General features: G+C 47.9%; 1 protein-coding gene across 1 annotated transcript in view; it reads right to left on the bottom strand.

Annotated features, from left to right (window-relative positions):
* Positions 1-19,391, bottom strand: part of LOC146863253 (progonadoliberin-2) — a 98,990-nt gene that overhangs the window by 9,441 nt on the left and 70,158 nt on the right. Inside the window, exon 3 of the mRNA XM_085643350.1 lies at positions 18,138-18,221. Within this exon, the coding sequence (XP_085499476.1) occupies positions 18,138-18,221 (84 nt within the window). The remainder of the gene's footprint in view (positions 1-18,137; positions 18,222-19,391) is intronic.

Here is a 19,391-nt window from a genome sequence, read left to right as displayed (position 1 = left end):
ATATATATATATATATATATATATATATATATAGCCTTGCAGAGCCCAGCTCAGCTACAAACAAGCATTTGCAATGCAATAGGTCTCACATTTACGAGAGTTTGAGCTATTGACATTGCAAATCACAATGCCTTTTATTTTTGTTTTCAAAACATAATACAATACCAATAACTTAATGCATTGCAAATGCTTGTTGTTAGTCTAATATGTGCTGAGATTTCCTATCAAGACAGAAAAATGACACACAGCTGCACTTTCAGTTTCACATGTTCCATAACCATTTAACCTGGGTATAAAAACAATTGGGGCTTATTATCAAGCACGGTGTTAAAATTATCATCACTTTAGCGGCAGAAAACTGGGTGGGAAGTAATTTAATTGTAATTAAGTAAATATTTATTTTTATTTATTGGTATTGATAAATAATTTATTGTTAATTAATTATTTGCTGCGTAGGCGAGATCTTAAAAAGTACTAAAGTCTGATGGTAAACTTTTTGACCGAGGCCTTCCTTCGTAGCCAGTCAGTTGCAGAGAGTGTTTCCTAAGTATCAGTCATTCATAAAACTTTACCAGGAAGACCAGCCTGTGTTCATCCTCCCTCCATTGCCAGCTTCAGAGGTTGCTTAGTTCCTGGTCAAACACACACCATTGGCTTGCATTATATTTGAGTTCTGATTGGTTTCTAGTAGGATGGTGTTTGATATTTTTATAACTTCTTTTGTACAGTTCTTAGATGTTTCGGTAAACTGTTACGTCACACAGCTTTGGCCGAGTGCTCGTCTGCTCAGTACCTACGAAAGAGCCAAGCCTTTATCAGAAGGCAGACGACTCTCCGGATTCGCCGAACTGGAAGGGGGGAGGGGGTGATAGATCTGACGGCAAAACTGCGTCAAACACAGGAAATCCGGTGAACCAGAGATGTATGTTTTGTTGCACCATTTATAGTGCCAATATCGGCAACAGTTATCACAACACACATAAGTACATAAATAAAAACACACGACACTGAAAGTAAGTGGAGAAATATTGCTGCAGGTTTATTAGCATAAGCAATATGCAAACATGGTGGGTTATCTTACGGGCGATCCCAGGGCAGGCCAGCCCCTATGCCGCCTGCCCGTCTGATAAGCCTAGTGTCACCATGGCAACGCCAATTGGTGTATACCTAATGTTGGGAGGGTCCCCCCCTCCCACCTGTGGACCACCAGTCCACTTGCTACACACGCCCCCCCCGTGATGGGTGGGCGGAGCATACATGGCAGCCCCCGGTTGCTCAGACCCACAACCGCCTGTCGGATAGCGGGGCGCCGTCGGTCTTCCAGTGGACACGCTAAACATCCCTGGGTATCCTGGCTTAGCACCACACGGTGCTGCTGCATGCTATACCCCTTGGTATGTGCAGACCCTGGATCGCCCTGTAACTCCTCCACAGCCTTGGGAGTGGCCACCGTCACTACCAGGGCCCCCCACCAAGGTAGACCTATTTCCTTACAACCTGCTGCAGCCAAAGCTTCCCCTAGGTCCAGTAGGAAAAGAACCGTGCCTAAACTAGAGAGGTGCACCCCATCTCCCTCCCGGCACCCTGTGGACTTGGCGTGTATAAGACCATGCCTGATGAAGCCCAAAACCTCTTTGCTCTGCGCAACTGCGCATGGCTCCAGGTAGACCTTTTTACCTACAGCAACTGATGCCGGGCTTCTCCAAGGTCCAGCCAAGACAATCTACGCCCAGCTGGACCGGCGGGCGGCCTGCCCCTCAGGACAGGTGCCCTCATCCTTTCTAACTCCCCCGTGGATTTTGACTGAAATGACCGTAAACCTAAAACTAGGCGTTGGTCCAATGTAGCCTTTGAATGGCTGAAGAACAATCCCCTTGACAAGACACTCCTGCCTAGCAGTGCCAATGCGGGAGGGGTAAGAGTTGACAAGCACGCCTTACCTCCTCCTTCACTCAGTTGGAGTATGTCCATCACATTCCATCAGTCACCACCAAATGAGAAGCCTTGCCCTCCCAAACTTTTGCTAGTATACCAGGGAGAGACAGGACTGAGTGACCACAGAGGAGGACCAACGTGTAAAATTCTTCACTATCTTGAATACTGGGTAAGCCAAATGTTCTCCTGCTAATTGGTAGCCCAAAAGCATTACCCCGGGGTTTCCCTCAATCATGTGGACCATATCGCCCCCGAGGAAGGCCACTTCCACAACCTGCATAGCTGCCAGCCAGTGCTGAAGGGCAGGATACGTTCCCCGGTACCGATACTCGCATCCATGGTACCTGTTTCGTCGAACTCAAGGACGGGCTACTAAGTGAGCAACCAGGCTCCGCCCACTCCTGCCTGGCAGTGCCCATGCGGGAGGAGGTAAGGGTTGACAAGCCTGCCTTCCTTCCTCTTTCACTCCGTTGGAGTACGCCCATCGTATTCCATCAGTCACCACCCAATGTGAAGCCTTGCCCTCCCCAAATTCTGCTATTAAACCACGGAGAGACAGGACAGAGTGACCACAGAGGAGAACAACGTGTAAAATGCTTCTCTATTTGAATACTGGGAAAGCCAAATTGTTCTCCTGCAGATTTGTAGCCCAAAGTGTTACCCCGGTGCTTCCCTTAATCATATGGACCATGGCCCTGTTGGAAGGCCACCTGCATAGCTGCCAGCCAGTGCTGGAGGTCGGGAGAAGTTACCCGGTACTGATGCTCGCATCAAGGTACCTGTTTCGTCTAACTCAAGGGCGTGCTACTAAGTGAGCAACCAGGCTCCGCCCTAGTACCCCGAGGCCAAACCCAAGCCCCTCCAAGTTCTGCTGCCTCACCTGCCTGTTAACACGAATCCCAGGGCAGACCACCGGCCTATAATCCATGCTTGGCCATGCCTGAGCTAAAATACCTCTGAACAGCCTGACAACAAGCTAACCACCAGCATTGAGTTCTGAATGTTTCTGACGCTGCCAAGAAACATGCGCATAACTAAAGCAACTGGCACCATGCCATAAAAGTAACAATTCAACCTTCTATGAGACAAACGTGCCCTTGTGGCGATCCGAGTAGTGCTCCCTCCAAGCCAGCAGCCCTACTCAGGCAACCCGCACCCTCTTGGCACTGGCACACCCCCGCCACAGCTGCCCTCGAGTGCCTGGTCGTGTGTAGCCACAGCCTAGGTTTCATCACTGCGTCATACCGGGGTATGATGACCCATCTAACTCGACTGCTGAGTGCCCATTGCACCATCGCAAGTATGCCTTTGCCTGCTCAGAGTCTGGCTGTAAAGTTGGAAGGCATTGACCCCCCAGCCCAGGGTGAAGATGGCAGCATTACAGTACCTGGTGCTATAGACGGTCCCCGACCCTGATGGGACAGAATGCAAATCCCTTGCTCCTGTTGAGCACGAACCCAAAAACCAATTGCTCACCATGGTTTAATACCTTCCTGCTGCTAATCATTTCCTAGCTGAATGTTGACAAATCCATGTTCTGTAATGGCACTACTTCGCAGCCTGCAACATTCTGCCAGTGCCGAAAAGACCTTTGTCATGCTGCCTGGCCTCATCAATCTTGCCCTGTTCTAGCAGCGCCCGCTTCAGCCGTGGAGCAAACAACTCGCCGGTACCCCTAAACTGGCCCTGATGCGAGACAAACCGGGCCAAGGCACAACAGTGAGTGTACTAACTAATAGCAGGTCTAACAGCGTCAACAGGCATCCTCAGCTTACAATAGGCGTGATGGAGTGAGGGTATCCAGTGAGAAACAAGATGACAAATTCCCATCTGACCGACCGTGGTGGGAACCACTCCTGTATATTCTAGTACACATGGTCCCAGTTCACCTGTCACTGCCTGATGTACGTGACCTAGGTACATGGTCCCCTAGCATGGCGGCATGCCATTGAGACCAACATCCAGTCCCCGATAAGTACCACTATCTGCCTACGCTACAATCTTGCCTGGCGTTCCTTCATGCCCAGCTATACCAGGCGATGAATGCTCTCCTCCGTCACTTGACCCGACCACACCTAGAATTACAAAACAGCGAGAGGAGGCAGCCTGTGACCTGCCCCAAAAAACCACCATCCCGCATCAAACCGACCCGATGGAAAGACAAGCACCTAATGCTCTACACCCCTGGAAGACCCAGGAAATAACCCATCGTACAAAAGCGAGTAAATAACAACGGACATCCTTTCAGCATCTGGAGGCCTAGCCCTTCCGAAGTAACCTGGGAGCCCAACGCCAGGCCTCAGCACCTGTGTCGTGAGTGATCTTTGCCCACTACCGTGCGAGCCAGGGCCCCCGGTGAATTTTTTTTATTTTTTATTTTTTTATTTTTTTTCATTTTTTTGGGTCACTGAAGCACACGAAAACCCCTAGCTGTTCCTTGCTGCTAGGTCTTCCTACCCTCAGGAGGCCAAGAACGACCAGGTAACAATAACACTCACTCAACACTAGGCGTTCCAAGTCCACTCGGCCTAATTTGCCATTGCAACAAAGCATTGCAACCAGGCCCCCCCCAGAACCGCTGAGGCAGGAGTACTCCCAATCAACCTCCCATCTCACATCAATACTGGCTAGACTAAGCCTCTATGGTGCATAGGATAATGCGACATCATTGTGGCTGACAGGCATAGCCTCTTGATAAATGCCTCTGTTCAGGCATGGTAAGGCCGGGTCACCAACACTGCTAGCCAAACTTACTAAAGTTTACACTCCCAAGCCCTTTCAGTGTGAATTTTTTTTTTTTTTTTTTTTTTTTTTTTTTTTTTAGAGGGCACCCGGGATACCTACGGGCCCCGAGACCATCCCGAAGAAGGGTGTGCATTACCCACAGTGACAGCCGTGGTCATTATCGGTGAGGGTGAGCCCAGGCTAAGTCAGGCAGATCATTGCTTCCCCAGGTCTGTTTACAACATCTAATGAGTTACCAAATACTTTAAAGACATCTGCATGCATTACCACCAGAGTACGATGTTGGGCCGGTAGCGATGAACGACGTACACAAAAGGCTGGTAAAGCAGTGGCCACCAAGAAATCACACAACAGGTCAACCTGCCTGGCCCACTGCAGGCAATAGCCGGGAAATCACATCTCCTTCCGGGTCAAGGGACGTTGACGGACACAACAAAACGGGCCCCTCACGCTATGCCATTGACCGACTCGGGCCCCCGAGGTAATCTACTGTGGCGGAGGACACCTGCCCCTTGGTGGATGCTGTATACACCTTAGCCCTTCAGGAGCATGCCTCCAAGGTGGCCGACTCACCACGTGTACTTCGACAGTCCCAGCCCGGTAGAACTCAAGCAACGTCACCCAATCTCTAAGACAAGCGACAAGCCGTTGTCATGCTCAACCCCCAGTCCTAGTTGCCCGGTGCTAGCAAGTGCTTACATAATTATCTGTTTGCTCCAGGCCCTCTGCTACCCCTGGAGGATGTGGCTGTGAGGAACAATAATGCAGCTGGGTCGAGTAAAACCGCACCCAGAAGAGGCAAACGATGTGGCACAATACGGCCATCTAGTAATGGTATACTTCATTATTTTCACATATTATTAAAAACTTGGTATACTTTCTGGGCATAGGTTGCACTTCATAAGTACCAGCATAATCCTAAAAACCGCAAAATCTATAGAAAGGTGACCAGGTGCTGGCCTGACTCGAACCCCCGGGCCGCCGTTCCTGGTCGCGGGAGGCCCCCGCCCGCGTGGACAGCGAGCCGCGGCCGCCCCAGCATGCCTCCCTCAGGGCCACGCCCTGCACCACGAAGGAACACAACGTAGCGTGACAAGGCGAACGAGCGGACAAGAGGGCGAGGAGGGGGCGGAGACAGAATATGTACCCCCCTGGCTCCTCCCCGCCGGAAGCAGCTATCTGCTGGGGTCTCCCTTGGGCCATCCCAGGGACACGACCTCCCACCCCTGTGCCTTCCTGTGGCACTAAGGCGGCCACCCTCAAAGGGGCGGGCCGCTGCGCAACCCCCCCCCGGGCAGCCTTACAAAGATCTACTGTGCCCGGTCATGGAGACATTGTTGGCTCAAGCAAAGAAGGCGCCATAGGCAACCAATGTGAGGTGTGGAGCAAATGGGCTGTGTGACAAAACTTTGGCAATACTTGCAAACTTCTTTTGAATAGTTTGTTCGGTAATCCTATAATGGTTGACAAAGACAAAATTGGCTCCAGGGGCCGCATTACACATGCAGCACACTTTCCTTCATTGCGCCTGGCACACCTTTATAAAGGAGCACCCGGTTCAATGAAGGAAAGTGCGCCGCATTATGAGGAATACTCAGCCCCTGTTGTGTCCTGCGAGACACGTTCTAGTGTCTCGACAAATGCAGAGTTAGTAGCCACTCCCACAATGGGAGCGGGCACACTTGCACCCCCACATGCATCCCTCACAGGCGTCACAAGTGACGTGAGCCTGTTAATAAAAGGGCCCGGGTACACGTGCTCGTGGCCAGTTGTAGTACCCCACTAACGGTGTCTGCGTTATTGATTCACCAGCATGTGGGCCTGGCCCACAACACAACAGCCCCCAGGGCAGCCGCGCTCTCATGCTGCCCTCGGGCAGCGCATTCACGAGAAATACAGAGCAGCTGCTTTACAGCCACTCTGTGTTTCCCTGTCCAAGCACTATATGGTTAAATAGCAGAATTCACAAAGAATATGGCTGAAAACTTGTGGCACACAAGTTTACAAGGACACATCCAATAATTTGCTGTGAAGTTCCAAAATTTGTAAATCTACCATCCGGTCGGGTCGTAACCTTCCTTGGTCAGATTTTTTTTAGATGAAGGCCCTAAAATTCAAAATGGATTATGATATACTGGAGAATGAAAAGCTGAGAAAAATAGGACTGTAAAAGTCGTAAAGCAAAAAAATACAGTAACAAGTGGCCACCTAATGCTTTAAAAAGCAGAGGACTCGTTTTCATCAAAGTAAATCGAAATTCACTGACATGTTTGATGGAGGTTAAAGGGCAGCCACATAGCTTTAAATACGGCTAGGCCCATGACCCAATGGGCCATCACTATAAGGCGAAACAAGAAGTGAAGCTGGAAAATTAAGTAGAGAAGGCAGCCTGTTTCTTAGTGAATGAACGCAAGCAATTCAATCCTAATACATCGCTCTGGTCTCTAGGTGGCAGTACATGCACAGCTGATATTCAAGCTCTATAAAAAGGAAAAAGGAAAACGATAGCAATTTCATTACTCAGTACCCTTTGCCTCTGAAAATGTTTGATAACAAGAATTAGACCGTAGATCGATGCTCAAGTGTCCACAATCTACAACGTTGGTGAGGAAAGTGTGCACTATTCAAACATATTGCCTAGCACGCCTCACTTACATGGATCAGTTAAAGCCACATGTAATGACCTTCCATGGTTTTTAAATTTTGCAACTCAATATTGTGAATTTACTAAGATGAATGGGTTTGAAACTTGTCGAGTTTCTTGTGCATGGTAAGTCTGTTCGGTAAGTCTCCTTTCGCCACATTGTCGCCCTTGTTTTACCAAAATGTCATTCACTACATATAAGGAAAACCTCTGATTACCCCTTTTTTAGGTTTTGCTTGCGCTGTGCTGGAGAAATCTATTGCTTTTATATAAACTTAAAGGGGCTTACATCCCACTTCCTCTCTTTCCTGGCTTCTCTTTGGTTCCTGTCCATGCAATTTACCTTTCCTCCATTTCTATTGGCTGTAGCATATTTTCCTGCATTTACCAATGCTTGTTCCTCTTATCAGTTTCCCACCGCAGAAATACTGTTAACTAGCACTTTGGGGGGAACTGTTTTTCCATAAAGTTTTTCCTTTTACTCTTACAGTATATTCATATTACAATTTATCACCCGGAGCGATTAAGTGATTTGCACAAAATCCCAGGATGTTGGTGGCCCAACCGGGATCCCCAGCTCTCGAGTCAGCAGCTCCGGTCACTGCGCCATATCCTGTCATCTTCCATGTTATTCGTCAGGGAGCTCTTTCCTTCTCCCGTACGATGATTGATGAAAGCAGCTCTTTATTTGTTACATAGGCGAAACCAATGCATTACCAAGGCTTGTTTTTTGCAAGACTTTTTGAGAGGGCTCCAAAAAGTGCTACCAGGCCAGCCTAGAGCTACAGTGCAGGTGCGCGGGCGTGCACGCTGCGCTTTTCCGCGATTACTTTCACTTTCGTGGCCGCACGGCCGCTTTGATGTTTGATCGCGATCACTTTCGCAGCCGCACAGTTATGCAACTGTTGCATGGCTAAATGCTTATAAGTTCCCAAAGGCGAGACCTATTGGCTATGCCAATGCTTGTGGTATATTGGCACATAGCCCCTATGGCTAAGCCCATTAAACCTTAATACAATTATATTGTGTGCATATCCCACATACCCTCACCCATCACATTGCCGGGCACTGTGCCCCACAACAGGATAAACGCACCTCGGTGGTCGTAAAGGATTACACCGAATCCTCCTGAGGCAAAGCCGGGAGCAGCTTACTTAGTGATTCTTTCAAAAAACTTGTATACTTGTGTGTTTTTAATTGACCTACTCACTTACCCCTGGGCATTTCACTTCGCTCCAGGCACTAACACCCCTGCACAGCGGAACTATCGCTTCAGCGGGTGAGGTGTTTTGGACCTTCTTGCCGCCATTCGCCGCGGCCAGCAAGACACGCCCACTTGTGCAGGCCACGCCCCCTCCCAACCTCCTCCTCACCAGTATATAGTATGTGTCCCTACCGGAAGCGCAGCGGACGGGCGCAGCGGGCGCGACGATGGCGCGCCGAAGGCGCGCCTAAGGCAAGCCCGTCTGCGCCCGTCCGCGACCGACCGGACCAAGGGCCACCTCTCTCTGCCCTATCGAGACACTACTCTACGCTTGAGGGCTGAACCATTATTTTATTTTTTTACTTGCTATTGTGCTTTTATCTTCCGTTTTAACGTTGCCAAAATTTGTATTTGTTGTGTTTTATTTAAAAAAACGATCCTTTTATCTGCTCCTTGCACAGCTTTGGTGAACTACAGAATTGGGGGCAATTTCAACTCGTCTCCACTTCCGTTTGTAGGCTGCTAAAATGAGTAATTCTTGTGTTTTAAAAAACGATCTTTATTTGCTCATTTGCACAACTTTGGGGAAGTTTGAACCACTTACGAGGTGAACTTTTTCCTCACTTCCGGCGCCTAGAGCTTGACGCCATTTTGTTGGGTTGGCGCTCTAGTCTCCTGGACCACCGACACTACTTAAATGCACGCTGCGCGTTCGCGCAGCGGGCGCGCCTAAGGCAAGCCCGTCTGCGCCCGTCAGCAGCTCGTCGGGAACCGGGGCCAGTCATGCTGCCCTTTTTGGGGTCACTGATTCCTGCCTCCGGTCCTATTCCAGTGAGTATCTTAAACAGCTGCGCGGGTCGTGTTGTAATTCCCTCTCCTCCCCTAACTTGGACGGGGCTTTGAACTTCGTGTGTGGGAATTGTGGTTTTCGACTAGTACTGGGTCCTACACCTAGCGCTAAACCGCGTACCGCCTCCACTATTTCAGCAGCGCTGCTTAATGTCCGCTCTCTGAAAAAGCATCATGCGGAGGTCTTCGAGCTTCTGGAGGACAACTCTTTGGACTTTTTCTTTGTCACGGAAACTTGGCTCGACAATACCTCCGATCCGATTGTACCTCTGGCTATCCCATTGGGGTATAAAATCTATAGGCTAGACCGGACTACAGGAAGAGGTGGAGGGCTGGCAGTTATCTTCAAAGAGACGTGGGAGGTGGTTGAGTGCTCTTTCAGTACGTGGGACGGATGTGAAGTTTTGGATTTCAGTATCCGCTGCTCTGCCCATTTTTCTTTGGGGGGCTCTCTGATCTATCGTCCACCAGGCACGGCTCATACTTTTCTTCAGGCCTGTGTGGAGGCGGTGTCTTTGAGAGCCCTGCGTTTCTCCCACTATATGATCCTAGGTGACCTTAATATCCATTTAGACCTTTTAAACTCAAGGGACACAAGTGAGTTTCTTGATATCTGCCAATCCACACAGCTCTCACAATGGATCAATCAGGCTACCCATCTTGGGGGCCATATTCTTGATCCTATCCTTTCTAACTTTCCTATCTCAATTAAAGCGCCGCTTCCGGTCTCGTGGTCCGACCATTATTTTATTGGTTTTTCATGGTCAGTGTCCTCACCTAGCAATAGATCCAGCTTCGGCTCTAAACCAGCGTTTAAGAAAGTTGACCCTATCCTTCTTGCCAGGGCGCTGGAGGACAACAGGCCAGTCCTGCCTCAAGACCTCGATCAGTGTCTGGTTGCTTTCTCCAACTGGATTCTGTGTTCTATGGCGGCAATTGCCATACCAACCTCTGCTAGACTATTGCCCGGCTGCTAAGGCGCAGCTCAGGCAGGCTCAGAAGAGGTATTATAAAGCTATCTCCTCTGCTAAAAGAGCGTTCTTTACCACCCGGATTGATCTGGCTCAGAACAATGCCAAGGAGATCTTCGCTATTGTTCAAAGTTTTATGTCCCCGGTTGCGCAGAGTAGCATCCTGCCGGCCTCTGTGGATTGGTGCGAGACGCTCTCTGCATTTTTTCGGGGCAAGATTCTTAAGATACAAAGCTGCTTCCCCTGCCCGGTCGGTGCTGACGGGCCCTCTGTTTCTTTGGACTCATCGGCTATTTGTCCGGTAGCTTTGATCCCTATTCACTCCCTGTCCAAGTTCTCCCCGGTGGATTTGTCCTGCTCCCTGAGAATCCTTCAAGGTCTTAAATCCGGCTCTCCGGACGATCCGTGCCCAGCAAGACATTTGGCCGCGGTGGCTGAGACGGTGAATGTGGAGGTTAATTACATTATTAACCTGTCTTTGCAGGAAGCCAGGGTTCCCAGCCGTTGGAAGCAGGCTAAAATTCTTCCTTTATTGAAGAAACCTTCCCTCGACCCCTCCACCCCAGGCAACTACAGACCTATTTCTCTCCTTCCTGGCTTGTCTAAGGTTTGTGAGAAAATAGTGAATAAACAGCTGTCGGAGTTTGTCGAGAGTAGAGGACTTCTTCATCCCGCCCAATCTGGCTTCCGTCCCTCCTTTAGCACGGAAGGTGCTCTTGTGGAGGTCTCTGAATCTATCCGAGAGTGTCTGGACGCCGGCGGGAAGGCAGCCTTAGTGCTGCTTGACCTGTCGGCAGCCTTTGACACTGTCCCCCATTCTCTGTTGCTTGATAGATTGACGGAGATTGGGGTATCTGGCCTCGCCTGGGGCTGGATTAAATCCTTTTTGGATGGCCGGCTCCAGCAAGTTTGGATACTACCGGTGGCCTCCTCACCTAGACAGGTTGGCACGGGGGTCCCCCAGGGTTCCTCCCTTAGCCCCCTCCTGTTTAATATCTACCTTACGCCTCTGGTTTACCTAGCGGAGGGGTTGGGGGCTAAGGTTATTGCTTATGCCGATGACACTCAACTTCTGTTCACTTGGGATAAGCAGGGATCCTCGGTGGCCCTTGTGCAGAGTTGTCTCTCCTCGGTTTTTGCTTGGATGGCTTCTGCTCATTTAAAATGCAACGAGGATAAATCGGACGTTTTGATGTTTGGTAATTTCCCCTCAGGGTTTAGAGAGTTAATTTGGCCTCCCGAGTTCCCACCTCCGGCTTCTAGCAGCCAGACCGTGAAGAATCTGGGAGTTTATTTCGATTGTAATCTCTCCTTCTCTAGTCAGGTCAAACGCTTGTCAGGTTGCTGTTTTGGCCTACTCAGAGTGTTGAGAAGATTTTTGCCGCTGCTTCCGCAAGCGGCCAGGGAATCGGTGGTTCGGGCACTTATTCTGTCCCGTTTAGACTACGCTAATGCCCTCTATGCTGGGATTCCAGCCTATGCCCTTAACAAGCTGCAAGTGACCCAGAATGCGGCTGTTCGCTTGCTGGGTGGGCTGGGTCGTAGGCAGAACGTTCATGGCTATCGTCGTTCCCTCCATTGGCTTCCAGTGAAAGCTCGTGTTGCCTTTAAAACCCTCACCATAGCCCATCGTGCGCTGCATGGACAAGGTCCCGGTTACCTACAGAAACGCTTCTCGTTCTACGTGCCGGGTCGCTCTTTGAGGTCCTCGGCACTTAGGCTAATGAAGATTCCTGTCTTTCAGCGGCACCGGTTAGGCGGCGCCTCTCTGGTCGTGGCTGCTGGCCGCGCTTGGAACACGCTCCCCCTATCACTACGTTCTATTGAAGATCAGGTGGTCTTTAAAAAACGGTTAAAAACGTATCTCTTCTCTTAATTCCCTCCTTTCTTTTGGTTCTTCCTTGACCGCGCCGGGACACTCTTTGAGTATCTGTGCGCGTAATAAATGTACATAACATAACATACTCGTCAGCCCAACTTCACGGTCTTCAAGGCCCTTGGCCGATAAATGACTCTGTGACTTCTTACATTGACAGTTTGGGACTTACAGCCTCCATACCCCCATCCTCTTTTCCTTCCTCCTCTCACCCCCCCTTGTATCCCCTCGTCTCCCGTCCTGAGCTCTCTGCTGCACCTACACCTGCTTCTCTCTCCATCTATTACCTCAACACGCGTTCTGCTGTTAAGCACTATCACGAGCTCTCTGTCCTCTTAGACCTATACAAACCTGATCTCCTATTTCTCACAGAGACCTGGTTTCGTGATAGCTCTCTCCCCTCTTTATTGGCAGCTCTCCCAACCACTTACTACGCGATTCGAGCTGACCGATCCACGGATAAAGCGGGCGGTGGTGTTGCCTTGATCGCTCGGAAAGAATTCCTCTTTCAGCCTCTTACCTTCCCCCCTATTGGTACTTCCGATTTCTTAGTAGTCCGCTCTCTTTCTTTCAAAGTTACTCTCACTTGCCTACTCGTGTACCGTCCCCCCCAACCTTCCCAAGCCTTTCTTCCTGGGTTTCAAGATCTGGTGGCCACCCTAGCGGTTAATAATTCCTCCATCATGGTGCTAGGTGATTTTAACTTCTGGCCCTCTGACCCCGTAGAATGTTCCAATTCCAAAGAATTTTCTGACACCCTTCGTTCTCTCAATTTCAATTCCTATGTTCACTCCCCTACCCACAATCAGGGTCACACTCTCGACCAGATTTGGTCTCTCAACTGCCCTATTGTGTCTCTCTCTATCTCCCCCTGTTCTTGGTCTGATCACTTTTTGATTTCCTTTTCTTCACCTCTTCTCCTAACCACCAATCCCTCACTTCCTAAAAATATCTGGGCACGCTCTTGGGGCCGGATTGACGCTTCTCAAGTGGCCTCCACACTCCTTCCCCTCTGCCCCGATTTATTTGGTTTACCGCTTACAGTACAAGCTGATTCTATTAATTCATGGCTCCAGTCAGGCTGTGACTCAATTGCTCCTTTCCGATGAGTTTCCTCTAAACGGCCGTATGAGTCCAACCGATGGTTCAGTGAGGAACTGAAGGTGCTGAAACTCTCAGTTCACCATGCCGAACGAGCTTGGAGACGCCACTACTGCCCCAACCTTAAATCCCAGTACACTTCCCTCCTATTGCAATACAAAAAAACTATTTTAACTACTAAAACGGAATATTTCTCTTCCAAAATCTTAGCCGCCGAGAACCAGCCTAAAGAAATCTTTTCTATAGTTCACAATCTTGCATATGCTGACAGAACCACTCTCAAACCCCCTCCGTCACAGTCTCTTTGTGAGTCCTTGAACACCTACTTCTTGGATAAAATTGACAAAATCAAAGCCAATATTCCTCCTCCTTCGCTCTCTTTTTACAATTCCCCTAGCCCTCCTGCAAAGGCGCATTTTGATTCATTCCCCCCACTAACCGAAGACTCTTTCCTTTCCCTTCTATCCTTGGTCAAATCTGGTTCCCCCCTAGATCCTTGCCCTGCTCACATCCTTAGGCTCATTTTCACAACTTGTATGTTACCACCTCTCTCCTTTCTCAACTGCTCCTTATCTCAGGGCGTTGTTCCCCCAACTCTAAAAACAGCCATTATTCTTCCTATCTTGAAAAAACCTGGCGCCGACCCCTCCGCCCCAGTCAACTTCCGACCCATTTCCTTACTCCCCTTTTTAGGGAAAGTACTGGAACGACACGTGACCAGAGCCCTTACCACCTTTGTAGAAGAAAACCAGGTCTTGGCTCCCCGTCAGGCCGGATTTCGCCCCGCTCATTCCACCGAGTCTGTGGCGATATCCGTCCTTGACAACCTCAGAGAAGGTATGGACACCAACCTCCCCCAGGCCCTGGTCCTCCTCGACCTGTCTGCCGCCTTCGACACGGTGGACCATTCCATCTTACTCTCCCGTGTCGGGGCGGCCGGGGTCGGCGGGGTAGCCCTGGTCTGGCTATCTTCCTTCCTTAGGGACCGCTCCCAAGCAGTGCGGCTGGGCGACTTTTCGGCTAAGCCCTGTAAGGTGCCGTGTGGGGTTCCCCAGGGTTCCTTCCTTTCCCCACTACTGTTCAATCTATACATTGCCCCTCTCATTTTTGCCCTTCAACAAATGGAGGTCTCCGTATTTAACTATGCGGATGACCTCCAGCTCATCTTTACTCTGTCTCCATCCACCGACTCCATATCTAATTTTCAAACCACTATGACCTTCATCCGGGACTGGATGAGCCACAACCACCTGAAACTAAACCCGGATAAGACCGAATTGGTTTTGACAGGTGGTTGTGCCAATCCCTGGTCGTCTCTCTTCTGGCCCCCCTCCTTGGGTTCCCCCCCTTCCCCCTCTTCTTCCGTCAAAGCGCTCGGCTTCAAGATCAATGATCAACTCACTTTGCACTCCCAGGTGAGCTCTGTTGTGTCCTCTTCCTTCCTTTCTCTCCGCACTATCCGCAAGGTATCCCGCTTTTTCTCTTTCTCTGCCCTTAAACTCATTGTGTTGGCTATGGTCGTCTCTAGACCAGACTACGGCAACGCGTTATACTGCGGCATGCCTGCTTACAATGTTCGACGGCTTCAGCTGGTGCAGAACCAGGCCGCTCGGCTAGTCTATAATTTGTCCAAGTCACACCACGTCACTCCCCTTCTAAAATACCTCCACTGGCTCCCTATCCTTGAACGCTCATTGTTCAAAATGGATTGTATTTCTTTTCAGGCCCAGTCAGGATCCGCCCCCGCCTTTATCTCTTCTGAGATTAGAATCTATCCCCTGCTAGGGAGCTGAGATCATCCACCCAACATCTGCTGACTGTCCCCCGTTTTCGCCGAAAAAAATGGGGAGGCTCCAAATTTTCCACTATTGCCCCCACTTTCTGGAATTGTCTCCCGCTTCACCTCAGGTCCCTCACCCATTATCCTCTGTTTCATAAAGCATTAAAAACCTTTCTTTTTTCACAGGCCTTCTCCCAATGATTTTTCCCCTGCCTCCTGGTCCACCTGCTAATTGAGGTTCAGTGAACCACAGCGCCATGAAACCGTTAGGTGTACGTGCGCTTTAGAAGTGATTTAAACTCAAACTCAAACTAAAGGCCTACATGAAAGCACTTCCCATATAGGCTCAAAACAAAAACAAGACCCTTCAGTCACACACATGGTGAAGCTTGAAATTGGTATGTGTAATAAACATGATTTAACTCTACACATTCAGTGTTTGTCTTCTCACACTGGATTGCATGAGCTGTTTTGTGTTTCTTATGGTTTGCCAGGAGTGAGGTTATTGTGAGTATGTTTACACCAAGCAGCCACTCACCCCCCAATTCAAAGAGCCTGATGCCTCTTCTTTGACATCAGTAGAAGATTGCCAACGTGATAACTACAAGAATCTTGTGACATCATCCTGCTCTTCCTCAGGTCAAGATTGGTGAAAGACCATGATGGACACAAGGGCCACATTCAGAGGGAGGGGCTCTGGAACAGTTTCCATCCGCACCCTCCTCAGGACCCCAGCAAACACTGGTATTTGGTGAGACCTCGCTGGGTGGCGAGCACACCTGGTATTGCATCCTAGAAAATAATCCCTAATTTAAAGTGTTTCGGTTAGAATGACGAGGCTGCAGTCAGCTTAATGGACAGCTAGTCATATTTGCAGAATGATGCTGCACGTTCGGTTATGAGAATGAGTTTTTTTTCTATCTCTATTCTTGTTTGTTTTTCCATTTCGAGAAAATTATTTAAAATGAAGCCTTAATTGTAGTGTCTGTACGAGCATAACATGTAATATTTGTGTTCTCTCGAGGAAGCAATGCTTGGAATGCTCCTTTTCTTTTGTGACGTTCCAAGGTTGCTGAAGTGCTGTTAATTTCATCTATTGTTATGTTCCCCTAAAAAATGGCAATACATTTCCTAAATTAGTTATGCGTAATCTAACCAATATAATGCATTAGAAAGTAGGTTTCCCTAGTAGTATCTTGTTTGGTAAAAATTGATTAGTTTACGTGTTTGTAACATTGCCGATCCATCCCTGTTAAGTCATATACCATGAAATGTGTCTGGCTTCTGTATTCTCAAATATGATAAAAGCTGTGTTGATTCGGAGATGAACCAGTCCTTTGGCTTTTTTCTTCAGAGGCAGACTCTATGTCAGTCTGTTTACTGATTTACTTTGTCTTTTTTTGGGTTTTCATCAGAGGCAGACTTTGTGTTAGTCCTCTTGCAAAATTATACTTTGATTATTTTGAATATATTAATTCCCAAATTGACTAACTAGTTACTTCATGCTGTCTAATGATCATAATGTTCAATAAAAAGTTATCCTCTTGGACTAGCGTAAAGAGTCCCACTCGAGGTGGAGGCGGCATCACAGATGGTTGTCGATGGAGTGTGAAGAGCGGGACTGACGTTACTGACGGTCTTTGCTGTGGCATGAAGAGTGACAAGATTTTAGCACCAACGGTCCCGTCGGTGGTCACAAAGAGCCCAAAAACATCAATTCACCCTCGCTGAGGCCACAACAAGGATCTAGCACCTGAAGGGCACCACTTGGAGGTGAGGGGCTTGCTCCAGCTGGATCTGGATGCTGCTTCAGGTGGTTGTGAGCCTCTTATGTCATTGTGACTCTGAACAGGAGGCCAGCAGACTAGCCCTTGGAATCACTCTTGGGGTTCTAGTACGGCAATTGAGGCAGGCCATGGAGTCATGGTACAGCTGCAAGCACCACAAACAAACCAGGTAGGGGACTGTCATCAACATTTGCTTGTGACAGGCTTACCAGGGTTTAAAAACCACAGATTTCTAAGGGGACATCCCTGAGGCACACTGGAAGCTGAAACCTCAAAATAATTTAGACAAAAAGAAAGTCAAACAATTACTGTGGTAGCTCTTCCAGTTCTGTGCTGATGGTGTGGAAAGAAAGTAACCAGTGTCTGCATGCTAGGGTGGTGCCTACATAGGCACATCTCATCTGGTGCGGCTGACATCTACAATGCAGACGCGGAGACGATCGGCGTCGCCTACCGCGTGCATAAGTACTGCTGAAGATTTTGTCGGATCCAGTTTTAAGCCTGGAGACTATTCAAAGGTAAGGAATCAGGTGCTAGTCTCTATCAGACATCTCTATTGCTTCCAGGATGGAAGTGTAGTGAACACCTGTTTCTTTCACTTGGGAACTCTTAAAAAGGTTAGGCAGTCTCTACATTCTTTACATTATAGAGGCAGTTGCTGCTCTGATGCTAAATGTGGAATTTCACACCACTGTGGTTTAATGTTATGCATGGACACATTCAGGTTTTATGAATTCCAAACCTGGAATTGTATGTGTAAAACAATGTGACATTTTCATGCACAAAAGGTTTTAGAAATTGTGATTTCAAAGTCCAGATTTCCCACAAGCTACATGCATTCCCTCTTCCCAAGAAGAAGTGCACTTCACAGTGCTTAGCTACATGCATTGGTGGCTCCACTACTGAGAACAGTGTGCTCGAGTGGGCAGATCTTCTCAGGACTGGCAGCAAAACATGTCATACCCTCCCCATCTCCATTAAACACAGGAGTGACCATCATGCCTTCCCAACAGTCCTTAAGTGTGGCCAGTTCCACAAACACAATACTTGCCTCTACACTATTTTCGGGCCCGTTTAATGACTGTCCATATGTTCTTGTGTTTTTTATCAACAATAGGCCCTGTTCGCTATAGGTCTACTCTATTTGCCTCTTTATTTATTCAGAAGTTTTGTAGGGCGCAATGAGCCACATTACAAATCTTAACATTAGGCTTCAATGACAAAAAAAAATGTTTTGTCTCTTACCAAAATATTTTTCACAATTGTTTTCCTTGGATTTCTGAAGTAGGCACACTCATCTCCATCACAAAGTTTGATTTCTTCGGAAACCTATAAACACAGGTGAGACTCTGAGTAGTGGGGTAGTAGAAAGAAGTTTACAGCATTTAAAAATAGATTAAGGAGAAACTATTGAATTGTACGCAAGGTAAATAAACATTCTAACCTTCTATCCAGGACCTGTTTCTAATCATAGTACATTGGCTGTTTAGGCACAAGCGGTATGTACAACTAACAGAGTAAATTCCAAAAGGGAGTTTGATTTGCTTTCAACAGTATCAAATGATTGTAGGTGATATAAAACATTTATCAACATGGGGAAAGCTGAAAATGTAATGCTCCACTTCCTTTTCACTTGTCATGTCATTGAATATGTCTTTGTGTTAGCTGTTGTAGCACACCCATCATTACCAAACAGGAATATGTGTCTGTGTTTGTTGATCATAATTATTTGGAAGTCGCAGTGTCTAAGATTCTGGCAATATTTGTAAGTTAAAGCTTAGAATTACAGCAGCAAAAAATGCATATTCGTTTATCAAAATGTACATACTTACAGTTTATTTGTGAGTTTGATTGTAGGGTAGAAACTTGTGAACAAGAGCTGCATGGTGTGAATGCTTACCTTCAGGTTACAGAATGGATGGCCAGGCTTTGATAAATCTACTCGCCTGCTCGCTATGGCGAGTCAGAGTTTATCAGAATGAGCTGTTTTTAGGGCCCACTGGCCCAGTCTGGCGAGAGAGCTTGAGCTGGCAAAGAACAGGTGTTCTGTTCATTCAGAAAGGGAAGGAGCAGTAAAGATGCCTTTAAATCTTGTTTTTATCTTGTCACATTTGCTGTGTGTTCAAAGACAGAGGTCTAATGTCAGCCCATGTCTTACAGATTGCTGCTTATTTCATCCTGGAGATTGGTGTTTACTTTTCTTTCTCTGACTGCCAAGTTAAAGTATTATGTAAAGTGAATTGCCACAAATCTGTTGTGCACACAACGTTTAGCTAGCTTGTAAATAAACTGTACAAATGTTTAAAAATATATTTCTGTAATTAGGCACTTTTTTCTAATTCTGAAGTGAAATGTAAACAAGGATTATTGGGATTAATACAAATCAGAATATTTCACTAGGTCATCACAAATGATGAATATTTGCTGAAAGTTGTTTGCACACTTCTTTTGTACGCTCCACAGTTTTATCAGTAAAACTGCATGTCAAGGGGAAGGTTT

The sequence above is a fragment of the Triturus cristatus genome, chromosome 2_2 (genome assembly GCF_964204655.1).
Source record: "Triturus cristatus chromosome 2_2, aTriCri1.1, whole genome shotgun sequence".
NCBI classification, from domain to species: domain Eukaryota; kingdom Metazoa; phylum Chordata; class Amphibia; order Caudata; family Salamandridae; genus Triturus; species Triturus cristatus.
This window is presented reverse-complemented; position numbering and strand designations above follow the sequence as displayed.